The 16718-nt window shown below is 35.2% G+C and overlaps 1 protein-coding gene and 1 pseudogene across 2 annotated transcripts; one reads left to right on the forward strand and one right to left on the reverse strand.

Annotated features, from left to right (window-relative positions):
• The first annotated feature begins 163 nt into the window (after positions 1-163).
• On the forward strand, positions 164-5046 carry LOC143558095 (uncharacterized). 2 transcript variants are annotated; one of them, XM_077047006.1, is made up of 5 exons: positions 164-2679; positions 2866-3029; positions 3090-3843; positions 3940-4123; positions 4198-5046. In XM_077047006.1, the coding sequence occupies exons 3-5, from the start codon at positions 3356-3358 to the stop codon at positions 4549-4551; spliced, it is 1026 nt and encodes a 341-aa protein (XP_076903121.1). In that variant the 5' UTR covers positions 164-2679; positions 2866-3029; positions 3090-3355; the 3' UTR covers positions 4552-5046. The 2 variants fall into 2 exon arrangements, with proteins under 2 accessions (XP_076903121.1, XP_076903122.1); XM_077047007.1 differs by having other exon boundaries at positions 164-2665; positions 2738-3029.
• A 2692-nt stretch (positions 5047-7738) lies between these two features.
• On the reverse strand, positions 7739-16344 carry LOC143558082 (protein FAR1-RELATED SEQUENCE 5-like; annotated as a pseudogene).
• Between the last annotated feature and the right edge of the window lie 374 nt (positions 16345-16718).

Below are 16718 nucleotides of genomic sequence, written 5' to 3' on the forward strand. Positions count from 1 at the left end.
ATTTTTTTAGAGTTCTTAAATGATACCAACCCTATATATATATATATATATATATATATATATATATATATATATATATATATATATATATATATATATATATATATATATATATATATATATATATATATATATATATATATATATATAGGGGAGGGGGTGGGGTTAGAATAAGAAGTGAGTTTTTTGTAAGAAGCGTGAGAAGTAATCTTGGGCGTTAGATTTTCTGATCTGATGGTTGAGAGCGCATGTGTGTTTTAAGTTCGGTGTGTTATATTTTATTAAAGCTGTTTAAGTTGTTCAGGGGTATAGAGGTCAATTTAAGTATTCCAACATGCAAGCCCGTCAACTCAATATCTATGGCAAGTACGAGTAATCAGCTCCTATAATCATTATCACCTTCTCTCACTAAATCAATTAAAATATTACATTTTGGCGATTCTGAGTACGATTACTGTTTAAAAAAAACCCAGGAGTCGGTGTGTTCTTCATATACAGATTCAGAGACGCGTACAGGTATGTTGTGGTTTTTTATCAATTGATTGTAGTGTTCTTCTTCTTTGGTTTTCACCGACGTCGGAGTCCCTTTCTTTTCTAAGATTCCGGCAACATACTAACTGTTTGAATTGTAGGCAATGGAGACGAAATCACCGACGCGGAGGGCAAAAATACCGATTAGTAACGAAGGTGTGTTTAAGAAATAATCGATTTCAGTTGTTTATAAGAAAAACCCCAATTATCTAGGGTTTGGTGGGTTATATCTATTATTCGGATGCTCTGTTTTTTGTTTGTTATAAGGGATTAGGGATTTTGTTTCTGTGTTTATGTTCTAGGTTGAATTAAGTTGCTGTGTTATTTGTATGATGTCGTTGTTTGTATGATGTGTTTGTTACAAGATTATTCTGGTGATGTTTAAGGTTGAGTTAAGTTTGTTGGGTTATTGGCGTTTGTGTCTTACTGGTTAAGGTGGCTATAAGTTTGTGTGTTTTTGTTGATAAAATTTTGTATTTGGTTTTAGTGGGTTGTGTTATTAATAAGATTGTTGTGTTGTAATTGGATATCGGTTTTTTTATTGTTTTTGTTGATAAAATTTGTTATTTGTTTTTAGTGTTTTTTATTTTTTATAAGATTGTTGTGTTGTAATTGGATAGCGATTTGTTATTGTTTTTGTATTTGTTGTTAGTGTTTTTTAGTTTTTGTTAGTGTGTTGTGTTTTTAATAAGATTGTTGTGTGTTAATTGGATAGCGGTTTGTTAGTGTCTTTGTTGATTAATTTTGTTATTTGTTTATAGTGTGTTGTGTTGTTAATAAGATTGTTCTATTGTAATTGGTTAGGGGTTTGTTAGTGTGTGTTCTTCTGTTGTGTTAGGTATGTGGTTTTTTGTTTGTGTAATGTTGTTGTGGTGTTTTTTAGTATGTGGTGTTTTTAAAAGATGATGATGAGTGTGTGTTAATCACGTTGTGGTGTTTGTTATTGTTATTGTTTGGATGATGATGAGTTTGTGTTACAAGATTACGTTTTGTGATACTGGTTAAGGTTGTGTTTTGGTTTGTGTGTTTTGTTGGATAATGATTTTTGGTTGTTAGTGTGTTGTGTATTCTGTTAACAATAGTTGTTGTTGAGGTGTTCAGTTCGAAGAAGCCCAAGAATAGCCTACAACGCAAATATGATAGATGTCGAGTCTGGGAAAGAAATCAAGAAAACGAGTGTGGGGATAAGTAACCACCGTGAGCATATGATGTTGATTGTTAAAATCTAATGAACATGGGTTGTAGTGATTGTATTTACTTTTTTGTAGGGACGAGTTTGGGAAATTCAAAGACACGTGGCAAGCATCCAGTCCTTCTCAATAGTAAATTGGATTATGTTAAAAAAAGTAGATGTATGCTAAATCATGAGTGCTATATTTGATGTGATCTAATTTGTTGATGTTTAAAAAAACACAGGTAACAAGAGCGACTCAGATGATGATTTTGTAAATCCACCTGTGAGAATAAAGAGTAGTAGTAAGGGAAAAATGGGAACGAAGGTTGTGTTTCACGAGTATAGCGGGGAAAGGATAAGACCTAGGGTTAAAGCTAGCTTATTCCATGAGTATATCGAGAATCTGACAAATGAGCAGAAGAAAATAGTAAGCAAAATGGGGTTCGGTAGTATGCTAGAAATCACTATAGAGAATATACCAACGGGTTTGGGTCGTTGGCTGGTAAAAAACTACGACTATGAGAGTAGTGTCTTGAATTTGGGAGAGAAAAAACTAAGAATAACTCCAGAACTAGTAGAGAGACTTTTAGGGATACCTAGGGGGAAGGTTGAGATAGTCGAGACAATGAGGCCTAGGGTAGAAGATGTTGTTATAAGAAGGTGGAGGAGTCAATTCGCGGACACAAAGGCAAAGGTGTGCCCACTTAGGTTTTTGGAGTACGCGAGAAGCCAAATAGATTGCGGTTGGCATTTCAGGTTGAACTTTCTTGTTGTGTTTTGCACATATATGGGGGATATCACAGGTAATAACACAGTCAACCAGATATTCATACCATCCATTAAAGATGTTGATGCCGTTATGGATCTGAATTGGTGTGAGTACTTGGTGAAAATGATGAGGAGAACCCGAAAGAAATGGAAAAAAACAGAGAGTACAATGGGTCAATGACATTGCTTGCGGTATGTTTTTTTTTGTAATGAAAGTTATGTTTGCTGTTAATTAATGATAAGTTATTAATGTGTGGTATATAGCTTGCGTATGCAAATGAATACTTTGGAAGTATGGTGGAAAACGGTAAGTATCTGACACCGGTTAAGATATTCACCGACGGTGACCTTAGTAAGTTGCAAGCCATAAAGGAAAAAGAGCGTTTGGATAGGAGTGTAACGCTAGGAAAACGAGTGGGAAATGTTTCCAAAGATGATAAAAAAGAGAAAGAAACAGAAATCGGATGTTGATGGTGAAAATGTGGTGAGAAAATTCACCAAAAAGGATTTAAAAAAAATGGTGATTAAAAAAAGTAAATCGGGAGTGTCGCGGAAAGTGTGCGTAGAAAAGAAGGATTTAGATGATAATATGAAGGATACGGGTGTTGTTGTAGAGTCAGAAGAGACTGAGACTGAAGTAGATGGTTATGAAGGCGTAGGATCTCAGAAAATGGGGACGCAAACTGACGAGGAGGTACGAAACTGTAAATTGTTATTTTGTTTTGTTTTTTGTTTTTTGTTTTTTGATTTCCTGGTTCATGTTTCTAATCATATGTTTGTTGTATTGAGTAACAGGATAGGGCTGAAAGGCTAGCGGACCTGATACAACACTTTGATAATGTTTATGGCGATATATGTCATGAGTTTGAAGAAGCAAACGACATGTGTTCCGGTAGCCTGTTAATTAAAGAGCTGGACAAAGACTGGAAGAAGAATCTTGCCAAATACACTGGTAAGAAGGATGAGGATGTGAACAATAAAGACGGTGCTCCGAATGTTGAAAAGAGTACAAATAACTCGCCTGTTCGGGAGTATGAATTTGTGGAAAAGGCTGTCGGTGAATATCAATCAGGTCAACAAATGACAACAGTGACGTTTAGTTTGACCAAATTTAACATTGACTCAGCCGACAAAACTCAAGACTTTGAAACACCAATGACACGAAGCAAGGGGAAAGAAGTTCTTAACGTTACTCCGGACTCACCAATTAACAAGTTAGTGTTCAATGAAGAAAGGCCAAGACGATATAGATTCCTATCAGAAGCGTTTTGCTCGCCTTTCGCAAAACGTGCGGTTGAATTGAAATCTTCAATTACAAAACAGGAAATTGGTGTGGCCGAGTGTATGTTTGCCGCGTTCAAGAATCACTGGTAAGTAAAATTTGCTGTTAATTATGTGTATGGTATGGTAAATGTTGATATTTTAGTTTTGCACAATCGTTGATTGTTGCTTTGGGTTTAATGTAGGGATGTCGTATTTAGCACGGAACATGGCGTTAGCATAAGACGTGTCGTTTTGGAAACTTTGCGTCCTGATGCGTGGGTGCATGTATCAGTGATGTCGGCATGGGCAAGCGTTTTAAACCATGAGGAATACATCAGAGCGAAACACAACTCGGTGCGTAGGCTGTTTTGTTCGTCTGTGATGCTGGTAAGTCTTCTTACATTTTCTAATAAGATGTTAGGTAATTGCAGTTGTTAAAACACTTTTGATGCATAATACAGCTCCCGGATCATTACGAGAAAGACGTTAACACGAGAATATCTGTATTCAGTGTTAATATGGAAAGGATGTTGCGTATGCAACAGTTAACAAGCATTCATGGGGTGGATTTGGTGTTGATACCGATAATATATGTTAAACACTTCTATGTAATGTGTTTCAACCTGAAGATGTGTCATATTCATATGATTGACAATATGGGGACGAGGGAGTCATTTAAGAGCCGATATATAGGGTGCCTGAAAAGATGGTATGTGAGTTTTATGTTTTTCAATACAACTGAAGTTTATAATTATAACAATAATCTGAGAATTTGTTTCAGAGGGAGACGCGGGCTGGATACTTGGCATTTGTAGGACACCACGGTGCGTCAAAGATGAGAAGCTCAAATATAACCAGAGTTGATGTACCGTGGAAAACTATGTACAACTATGTTGACTGTGGAGTGTTTGCGATGCGACACATGGAGACTTTTAAAGGGGGGAACACAAAAGAGTGGCATATTGATTGTGGGATCAGTGAAGAGGTTGACAAACGTGGTCGGGTTTTACCGAAACAAAAGGAAGAGCTGAACGATCTTCGAAGGAAATACGTAGCGAAGATTCTACTAACAGAAATCAACATGTCGAAGTGTGTGATTGTAAACGATGTGATGGAGTATGAAGAAATGCAAGCAACGGAGAAATAAAAGATGCAAAAGACCGCAACGAAGAGAATGTTAGAAAGAATGAAACTCACGTGAAGTTGATTATCAGCAAGGTGTCACGGGATTTAAGGTTGTCAGACTTTTTCTTTCCAACGAACGTTTGTTTACTGTTTTGTGTTTCTGTTTTGGTAAAACTTGTTTTGTTGCATGTAAGGCCCCGTTACCGGTAGCCCTACTTTCGTGTTGGATTTACTCATAAACGCAGTTCTAAATATCAGAGTTAATTAAAACATTCGCGGAATATAAAAGCTTTCATAAAACATTTCATAACAAAACACGTCTTGTCTTAAAACATCATTTTGTCTTTCAAAATAAACGAAACATTAAACTTAAACGTCTTGAGTCTTCCGATGCCAGCCTCTTATTCGGTGCCACGTGTCTGCTCAAGCGAGCTGCCTCATCCTACTCACCTGCGTGCATACTAAAACTCAGCTACGCTGAGTGAGTTCTAGTTAATCACATAATTATACAATACCTTCTTACATTTCATACTTAACCTCTTAACTTTCTTTCATACACACATAAGTGCATATACTTTCATTCTTACCTTCATACTTTCTTTACATACATAATCATACGTTTTAAAGAGCCTTTCGCCCTATAACCTCACAGATATTATAAAGGTCTGGTCCCTAACATCACAGATATTATAAGGGTCTGGTCCCTAACATCACAGATATTAAAAGGGTCTGGTCCCTAACATCACAGATATTATAAGGGTCTGGTCCCTAACATCACAGATATTAAAAGGGTCTGGTCCCTAACATCACAGATATTATTAGGGTCTGGTCGCTCTTCGTTACCATATAACCATGCCTTTCCTTTGTTTATTAACTTTATCGCATTCATACATATGAGCAAATACATTATACTTACCTTATACGTAACACTACAACCTGACAGTACGTGCAATATCCGAAGATCGTTCACGTACTGACAAGCAATCATTCATACATTTCACATCATTCATATAAGGCATACACTTATCACTTAGGATAAGTGTATTAACAAACATATCGAGTATGCACACAGCCCCGAAAACATAACACAGAAGTGGGGCTAGAAACTCACCTGAATGCGGTTACGTTCACCGTTAATCGTAATCCCTTTCTTCAGTTGTGCACGGCTGACTGTATAACAAGTATACGTATCAATTAACTATCACTACTCATATCATCTTTCTAGTCTTAACTAGTACCCACAACGAACGGGGGTCCGGGGCAGCGCCCCTGGCAGCGGGGTCTAGGGGCGGCAGCCCCTAGCAGGGTCCAAGGGGCAGAGCCCCTGGCTGGGGTCGAGCTGCCAGGTCAGCTTGGAAAAATTTTATTTACATTAACTGTCTTAACACATTTTCCATTTGGTTTTTAATTTATTTTATAAGCGAACTTAGCTTTAGGCGAAGTTAAACCTTAGGCGAACTTAGCTTTAGGCGAAGTTAAACCTTAGGCGAACTTAGCTTTAGGCGAAGTTAAACCTTAAGCGAACTTAGCTTTAGGCGAAGTTAAACCTTAGGCGAACTTAGCTTTAGGCGAAGTTAAACCTTAAGCGAACTTAGCTTTAGGCGAAGTTAAACCTTAGGCGAACTTAGCCTCAGGCGAAGTTACCAGTTAGGCGAACTTGGCCGTAAGCGAAGTTAAGCCCTGAAGGCGAAGTTATCGTTTTGAAGGCGAAGTTGCCCAGTTCAGCCACGGGTTTGGTTTTCATCAAGCATTTTGGCGATTTTAACACCCTTGTTATGGTTCGACATCACCCACTACGTTCCCTAACCATTTTCGGTCGTATATATACCCCGTATATACTATAAAGCTTGGATCTTTAAACTTTAAAGGTCAAGAACATACCTTTTTGTGCTCGTTTGGATCTCGTTTAACTTGTTTAATCACAACTAATCGTTCACTCTCTCTCGGATCTTGTTCGTTCCTCTCCCTCGGCCGCCGGCCGTATGGCGGTGTGTGGTGTGTGTGTGTTTTGGAGTGTGTTAGAGAATAAGATGGAAATGAATGATGGTTTAGGGTTTAGGGGATATTTATATCCCTTAAAGCCCATGGACCTAAGGCCCATTCTCATTTAATCCATCTCAATTAATCTAAGTCCATGATCCGCTCCTTACTCGATATTAATTAATTAATAACGCGAAATCACTAAACGTAACTTTCTTTATTCAACATTAAAAATTTTAGGATGTTACATTGCAAGTGTTGATGGTTTAATTGTTTTAGTATGTTTTGATGTATGATTATGGATATGATTGTAGACTTTTTTTAAGTTTTGGTAAACTTGTGTTGTAGAACTTGTTGATATTTAAGGGTTTTAGTATATTTGGATGGATTTGGTTGTGGTTCTTTTCATGTGAAAAACACAATGTTGGGTTTGGTTACTTAGTAGATGGATGTTGCAATTGAAAGTGTAGATAAATGAAATTATTGGCATAGATACCCAATGAGTCAATAGGGACTATTGACTGTGTCAGAAAAAGATAGGCATAAAAACTGAATATAAGAAACAACCATGTGTTGATAAACTATATGTAACAATTAAGGAAATAATGCACAACATATTAAGCATAAATGTGTTTGAAGAATAATGAACCATTAGTTAGGACAATCGAATCAGTGTCAAAAACTGTAACCGGATAAACTTTGTAAATAAGAAATTCCAACCCATCATTAAGATTCGCGTATCATTATGAGAATAACACACAACCATAAATGATATAGTATCAATAAATATGAAATCATCGATAAAGTAAACCGTTGTCTGATGTGAAAAAACTAAACATTAATCAACCAAACAATATTAAAGTGTTTTGCTTTCTAACAAGGAACTATTAAAATAAAAATAGATAAGTAGGCTATTCTTCCATATTCTCATTATGTGACGAGCTCGATCCGTCTTCTGTAGTGTTTTCGTTGATATGGTACTTGTGATGGTTACGGGCGTCATGACCAGGTTCGTGGCATATTCTACATGTCCTTGGGGGCTTATCCAGTTGACTTTGACTTATAGCTTGCTCGCGTAAAGACCTATAGCGAATTGAAAGCCCACATCCTTTATTCCTAACACCAATTGGAGCACGAATATTGATGTGCTCTGGTTGGGTAACACCGGTTAGTAACCTGTCTCGCCGACTAGGCCTAGGGGCATCAAAAGTAACATCATCAACGGTGGATTTGTACTGATTGATGTAGTCACGGTAATGTTGTAACTTTTACATATCAGTAACCAGCTTGTTTATGATATGATCATGAGCAATGTTTATGTCTCGAACAACACGATAAACGTCGGTAGATGTGTCTATGTTGGGGTCATCAAATCCAATTGACCGCATAGGGCTGTTAGAGACAACATCTTGTGTCCACCTACGATTAATGTACTGCTTGGGAAATACCCTTATATCTAAAATGTGTAGCACCTTGAAGATATGAAGACACAGTAAACCAAATTGCTCGAACCTCTTACAGCTGCAATACACAGTGAAGTCTTCCTTGCGAATCATAACCTATTAACAAACATAAGTTGTAATTAATTAAGCGACACGAAATAAACACAGTACAAAAAATAAATGTCATACTATATACCTCGTGAAAAGAAGCAGGTAGGTGTTGAGAGTCCCGAATATTGAACTTCAAATAATCATCAACAGGTAGGTAACTCATGGACGTGCAATTGTGAAGAGCTGCTTGTATTTCCAATTGGACATCAAAAAAAATGGTTCATGTGTAGATTTCAGAAGCTTGTTTCTCTAGTGAAAAGTTACTCCATGTTTCGGCTTTTTTGTACCTACAGTCATGATCGTTCTTCCGATGTTCGTGTCTCTGATGATCCAACGCAGTATCAAAATGTGCGAGGAATTCAACCAAAGTGCATCGTGCGTTACAAAACTTGCCAAAAAAATGGTTCTAGGTCTCCGATCGAGATGATGTACGCATTAGACCAGACATTGTATCTTCATGATAATATGCAGGAATCCATGATTGTCTGATGTGAAATATATCTTTCAGCCAATCGTGGTCGTTTAACTGAAAGTCATTCATGATTGAAGCCCACTCCTTTTCGAAAAGTTCTGGTGTTATTGAGTTCGTCCACACAATATCACACAACCGAGTCTTGAAGTCAGTGGTTTGCAAAGGTGGGATCCAACCTGGAAGAATACAATGTAAGAATGGTATACAAATAAACAATCAAAAATGGATTAACAAAAACGTAATTTTGTTATACCTTCCCGGACAACTTATCCATAATATGCCACATGCACAGCCTATGCCTAGAATTCGGGAAAACGTCTTCAATTGCACGTTTCATGGTCGGGTCTTGGTCAGTTACAACAACTGATGGTTCATAACCAAAAGCCCTCTTAAAACACTTCAGCAACCAAATGTAGGATTCGGCAGTTTCCGATCCAAGCAAAGCTACACCAAGGGTAACATTCCGATTATGGTTGTCAATCCCAGTAAACGGGACAAAAACCAAGTTATACCTGCACAAACAATAAAAACTAATCAGTTTGTAAAATAGTATAATGGAATATTAAAAAAAAAATAAGTGATCCTGTGTTATTACTTGTTTGTTATGTCGATATGTCGCATCAAATGACACAACATCACCAAAAACGTAGTGTAACACCCCGGCCTCTCGTACCACCAATATTGTCCGCTCTGCCCACGAAGAGCTCACGGATTTGTTTTTGGTTGCCCAAAACGCGTTGGTGATGTTAAGAGGCAGGACATTACGTATGAACCAAGGATCTCTCTTGTCCACGGCCGATGTGGGATAGCCTAAGAGTGGGACGATGTTGTGTTTGCCAAGGGTGTTACAAACAACCCCCCTTTGGACTCATCGTCCTCTATGAGGCGTGTCCCATCATCCCGAACGACACAAGAGTGAAAGTTGAAATTTGTTATTAAATAAATTCCGCATTCAACGTTCGTAATGATACCTCGAACTTATAAAGTCTTTATGAGATTTATCACCTTAGGTGACAATATTTATAAATCTTAAAATCACCTATATAATTATTTAATAATCTCCTTTTTTTTAAACAATTTCTCATAATAAAATTTTGTTGTCATGACAATATTACATTTTACAAAGATAATTTATAAAATATGGACATAACATGTAAACCGTTAATCTTGAAAGAGTTTATAATCTATAAGTGATTAATTGAACACATGAGGTTGATATAAATACGCTAGTTGTATGTAGGTATACATATATATATATATATATATATATATATATATATAAAGATTTAAGGGTAAAGCGAAGCTTGCGTGTGTAGGGATAGGTTTTAGGCTTTGAATAGTGAATGGTTTGGGAAAGTGGTGAAGAGTGAGTGTGTTTCGGTTGGCTTGCGTAGTTGGGTTTTTTTTTATTGAGTTGGGTTTATGAGGTTTGTTGAGTTTAGGTTGTTTGTGTGGTTTAGGCTTGGATGATTTGTATGAGTAATGGTTGGGCTATTTAGGTGAGGTTTTGCTTATTTGAGCTAGGGTTAAGTTGATGGGTTGGATAATTCGATCTTGACTAGTTTGGGTTGAGATTAGGTTTATACATGTATTTTGTAAGTAGTGGTTGGATTGCTATATTGATATCAAACTCTATAGTTGTATGGGAACAGTGTGGCGATATGGTTTGTGACTCGACATAGTATGGGTCGAAGGATTTTAAGTCATAGTTGGGTAAGGTTTGGTTTGTATATGTTCAAGGCATTTGTGAGTGTGTTTTTCGGTGTTCTTGAAGTATTAGGATGGTGAGTTTGATAGGTTTTCGTGGCGTGGGAGTGTCGGTATTTAAGGCTTTTTGTTGGGTTAATATTGTGCATCTTGGATTCTGCATGGGGCTTGAGTTGGTGAGGGTATACTTTGGATGTTTAGGTTTCGTTCATATTGAGAAAAGATTTAAGTGCTCGGGAAACTTTTGAAATGGAAGGGTGGTTTGATTTAAGGTAGTAGTTTGAGACGGGATGCGGGTGTTTGGGAAATTGTGGTTGTGTATAGGGAGATTTATTTTTTTGACTAGTAATAAGTATTAATTTGAAAATATCATAATTTATAACTAATGTTTAAAACATCCATGAAAATTTTGATAATTAAAGTTACAAGTTAATATATGTATAAATATATATTATATAAATAGGATTTTTGAGGTCCGAGCGTGTGAATCACACAACAATTTTTTTTTATAAAAATTACAATAATTTTTATTTATTTTATTTATTTATTTTTTTTTTTGCTTATGAGGAAATTTAAAATACGTAAATTGAATGTCGAAATTTGTTATGAGGTCTCAGTATTAAATGATGAATGTTGTTTTTGGAAATACAAAGTTGCGAAATGAAAATTTTCTCTTACCAAGTTCGTTACTTAATATCTTGTGACGAAAAAAATTATAGTAAGTTAAAATGACCGGCATTGCGAATCGAGAAATCACAAGTAAACAATTTTTGGTCTTTAAAGTAAAATTTATATGAAGTTTTGCATGAGAATTTCAAGAAGATTACAAGCTATAAGTTTGTGACTTTCTTGAAAAAAACATGGCAAAGTTGTCATAAGAATTTTAAAACGCAGATAATCGTATGATTTAAATTTTTCATTTGCGAAAATTTATAATTAACCAAAGATTGTCTGATGAAAGTTGTTATGAAAATAAAATTGGGTAGTGGAAATTTTACCACGTGTATTATATAATATAGTATAATTAAAAATGTCGTGAGAAGTTTAAACAATTAAAATTTTGAAGTGATCGTCCAAAATAAACGGAATAGTTATAAAAATAAAACTTTTTATAAAAAAATTTCCATGCAAGAACTTTAAAAACAATTTAAAGTTTATACAATAGGAAATTTACTTGAAAAGTTGAGATGAAATTTATCATAAAACCTTCTTAATATGATAAAATTTATATAATAAGATTTTCGTTTGTAAATCGATTAATGAAAATAAATGGCATATTAAAAATTATTATGAATAGATCAAACTCTATATATACATATATTTAACCTATATCGAAGAGATCATAATGAACGAAATTTGTAATAAAAATCATCGTGAAATCAAAATGAGAAAATTGGTGTAAAACTTTACCATATAAAATCGAGATATATATATAAAAAATATATAACATTTATAAATGAAGACTTGTGATAAGAATTTATAACAGAATAAAGGAAAAATGGTTTAAATTCTTGAAACGTAATAATAATGTTTTAAGATTTAAAAGCGGAGAAATCGTGCATGAACCACCATGACTTGATATTCCGACACTAAAAACCTTTAATACAAAAATACCATGTTGGAGTCTAAACATGTGCACGTACCACCGCGTCTTTTTCATGTCTTCGACTCAAATAACGATTGTAACAAAAACAATAAATCAGAATACAACGTCATGTCAAAACACTAGTCCACGAAATCACCGTAGTTCTATTGTTTTAACACCAAAAATTAGGATGGCGGGCGGAACGCTCGCATTCGACTACTTAAAGTGGTCATCTCATATGAGACGATCTTTAAGGAGATTTGAAACAACGGGATCCAAGTTAAGCTCGTGATCCATAAAACACAATAAAAACTAATGTTTTTGCGTTTTAATGTAAGGATACCTTGGAGTACTATGAAAGTGTGTGTGTGTGTGTGTATATTTATGATTTGATAAAACAAATAAGTATATAAATAAACAAGTGCATTGAACAATCAAGTAGGGTAAACACGTATAGGCAACACGTATAAGGACCCTAAAGTAAAGACTATACTAGGCCGTTACGTCTAACTACCTATCTTATAGTCTTGTGGCTTTGATACCAATCTGTCACACCCCGATCAAAGGCGGCGGAACATGCCGGGGTGCAACGTGATTGGACAAATACACAAGACACTATTTAAAGTGACAATATTTAATCAACTCATTTATTTCATAAATCAATCATCAACACATCTCGTTCACACAACAAACTGAATTCAAGTAACATTTATATTGTTCGTTTTACTAATATCCTAATGGTCTTGGTAACGTTTTTCGTCAAGTCCTCGAGTCAACAAAAGTCAAACCTGTAACATTTAATAAAATAAAGTTTGTCAACACAAAGGTTGGTGAGCAATTCATAAGTTTGAGCATATAAATATATAGTAATAAAAAGCCACAAAACTTGTATACGAAACAATAAATAAAAGCTATAAACTTGGATAAATAGTTATCGCTAAACAAGTTAGCGACACCTAGCTATAAGGGGATGCCAAATAGTCTAGGATTTTATAGTTATCGTTAATTTCATTACGTTAACGACACCTTGCCATGAGGGGTTGCCAAATGGTCTAGGATTTATAGTTCCACCATCCAAAAACGATAAACACATAGACATTTAAGCATAGAACACCAAATCGAGCAATTATTCAAGTAGTATACAATCACGTTTGTGGGTTTAAAGATTCAAGTAGATAAAGCATTTAGTTTGATAAGTATGAAATGTCACCCCAAAACGAAAGATGGAAAAAGGGGTGTGAAAGTAGCCACCTCGACTGATGAACCGAGAAATAAATAGATAAATAAATGAAGCTCGAATGGTAAACTAACAGATCCGACTTGAAAGCTAAATGAAAACGAATAATAAAATATATTAATGAACTTGAAACCATAATGAAACTATATTGGAAACATTGAATGGGACTGGTTCGTTTGTAAATCGGATTATCGGTTAATTTGTTAATGGTTAGGGACTCGTACTTAAATGACAACTAAAATAAAAATAATATTATTTTATTTGGCTTTTAAATAACTAAACCAATATTAAATATAAGCAAGACGGGTTTAAAACAAGGGTTCGGTTTTATAAAAATAGATAGAGAATAAGTTTATAATGATGTTATTAATAATAAGAATAGAAATGATAATAATGATTTTAGAATAAGTTATATATATATAAGATAAAGATGATAATAATACATAGTAATACTATCAAATGAGAATTGTTGTTAAAACTAATAATAGTAGTAGTAATAATAAATATAATAATTATTACTTTATTGTTGAAAACGTTATTAATAGATTTAAAAGTTTTAATAATAATAGTTATTATTATAATAATTATATCTGTCACATTAATAATAACTAATACTTATAACGTTTTAATAATAGTAGTATTTGTGATAAAAAGATGTAACTCGAGTGACAATAACGTTAAATGGTAACTAGGCCCGACATGGGTTTCGGTTCGATAAAACAAATGAATAGTATTAACAATATCAAATTTTATTAATATTCCTTTATAATAATAAAAATAATAAATATTATCTTGTTAATAATAATAATAATAATAATAATAATCGTTATAAATCATGAGTTTTATATATTTAAATAGTTCTATACTAAATATACGATTTTTAACAATGATAACACAAGATCGGCCTAGGATGAGACTCGAACCCGGTTGTTCATCTTTTCCCCAAACCAAACCAACTCCATAATTTAAATAACAAATTAAAACCAACTCTTTCCCACAATAATAAACACCCGATAACCCTTTCCTTAATCCATTTAATTAAATCCGAAAACGAACTCGATAATGAAATCTTAAAATCCAACATCATGTATTATGTTAAGCCGAGCAAAAACCGTAAATTAACAATACCTACTCGAAGTCGGAGAGGAGAGAAGCACGGGTTCGCCGGAAAAGAAAACGAATCGGAGAGAGATAGAGTGAGAGAGAGAGAGAGAGAGAGAGAGTGACGTAGAGGGAGAGAGGGACACGAGAAGGAGAGAGAGAGAGAGAGAGATCTGCGGGAAAGAGAGTGAGGCAGAGAGAGAGGCGGGGCTGCGGTGCTGGAGTGACCACGACGGCCGGAATTCCAGTCGCCTGAAAAACGAGAAAGAAGAAGAGAGAGAAGGGTGTTCGGTGGTGGTGGCTGCGGGTGAACAGGGGAGAGAAAGAGGGTGGCCGGAAACGCGTCGGAGGTTGGAGTCGCCGAAAAACGGCAGGGGAGTGGGGTAGTGCGTCAGAGGTGGTAGTGAGGATGGTGGCCGGATTTCGGTGGTGCTCGCCGGAGGCGGCGGTAGGGGTGGCGGCTGCCGGAATTAGGGAGAAAGAGATGGGGTGGGTTGGGAGTTAATATGATAGGGTTAGGGTTTTTGGGTTTGTTATATTTATAATATATTTTCAAAAACCACCCTTTAAGTTTGAATTAATGTTTAATGTGAGTTAAAGGTTTGAAAAACTCATAACGACTTTTCGATAATCATTTTGAATTCCTTATGTTTTTCTTAACGACATTATAATATGACCAATATCGATTTATTTTTGATCGAGGTATATAATAATATTATATAATAATTAAATAAAGTTCTAAAATTATTTGAGCGGTTTTACAAAGTAGAAGTTTATAATACGAATATAACTCGAGACTCAAATTTGACGGATGTCACACGTAGAAATTCATCTTCTCACGCTCGTCTGCCCAAAATAAACCCTTTAACGCGCCGTCAGGGCTAGAAAAATAATCACAAGAGAAGTTAGGACAATAATCTTTCTTCGCCATAAGGCGCTGAACTGCCATCTTCGCATCGTAGTCTCCGATAAATAAGTTGATATTTCTTTTATAGTTTTTGCAATCAGACTTTGTTGCGCCAACTTTATCGAAACCACCATACATGGTCCTCATTATGTTGAAAGCTTTAACGGGACCGATGTTAATGTTAGCAAGATCGTCTAACATCTTTTTATGTGTGAACGTAAGCTCCCGGGCAGCAGTCATGAAATGGATATCGTCTTCATCAACAAATGGATGATTGTGTTCTTCACCAAAATATTTCACCCTATACTTACCTTTATCTATTAAAGTTAACCTTGTTTGTGCATCACAATTGGTTCTTTGAGAACCATTCCTACGCTGTTTTTTTCCTTTGAAATCTTCAGATATTGTGTCCACTTCCTTAACGGTTCTTGAACCCTCTTTAGTGCAAACAAAGTACTTCAAACGAACTACTTGATTTTCCACCCACTGGGTCGATTTCCTAATAGAAAAACCGTCCGCTAAAGCGTATCTTCTATATAATGCCTCTGCCGCTTCAATATTGTCAAAAAGCATACCTTCGTTAGGTTTGATTGACGCAGACACAATTGGAGTATATGTCTTCCTACCAGAATTGGGAGATATATGGTGTATACCAACTTCCTTGTATACAGGTGGATCTATAAGAAACAGGTAAGGTAAGTAACTATATGCAACAAATAACACAATTAATACAGACGAATAAGTTGTTCAGTTTGATGACTAAAGGTTAACAGAGTTTGACCAACACAAAAACACACAAGTAAGCAGTTCTGAAAAAACACACGGCAAAAATACATACAACACAACAAGCCAATGAATATATAAACCGACACATAAACAACCGACATGGAATAGTAAATCATCTGTTAGTCATGTCGCCTTGATGTGTATTCAATAAAACAAAAAAAACACTTGAAGATAACACAGCAAACAAATCAAAATGGAACCGGATACATAAAGGTTAGAACTGAAATACTTTAACCTAAAACAATTTGTAATATCTTGTAATATAACACCGATGTGTTTATGACAAAACAAAAACACACCTCAAAACATGACTAAAAGAATATCTGATAATATAACACCAAAAAACACTATTAATACGACGCCCTTGAAGTTCATCAACGTCAAAACACATATAAAAAACACATCAACGAAAACACAAAAACACACATCAAAACATGAATAAATGAATATCTCGAGTTTTACCTAGTTCATCGACGTCCTTGAAGTTACTCATGGTGAATGATTTCTATAAGAAAGAGATATTAAAATT

The sequence above is a fragment of the Bidens hawaiensis genome, unplaced genomic scaffold, assembly GCF_021521415.1.
Source record: "Bidens hawaiensis isolate Kalapana, Puna unplaced genomic scaffold, B.hawaiensis_p1.1 tig00019321_1, whole genome shotgun sequence".
NCBI lineage: Eukaryota > Viridiplantae > Streptophyta > Magnoliopsida > Asterales > Asteraceae > Bidens > Bidens hawaiensis.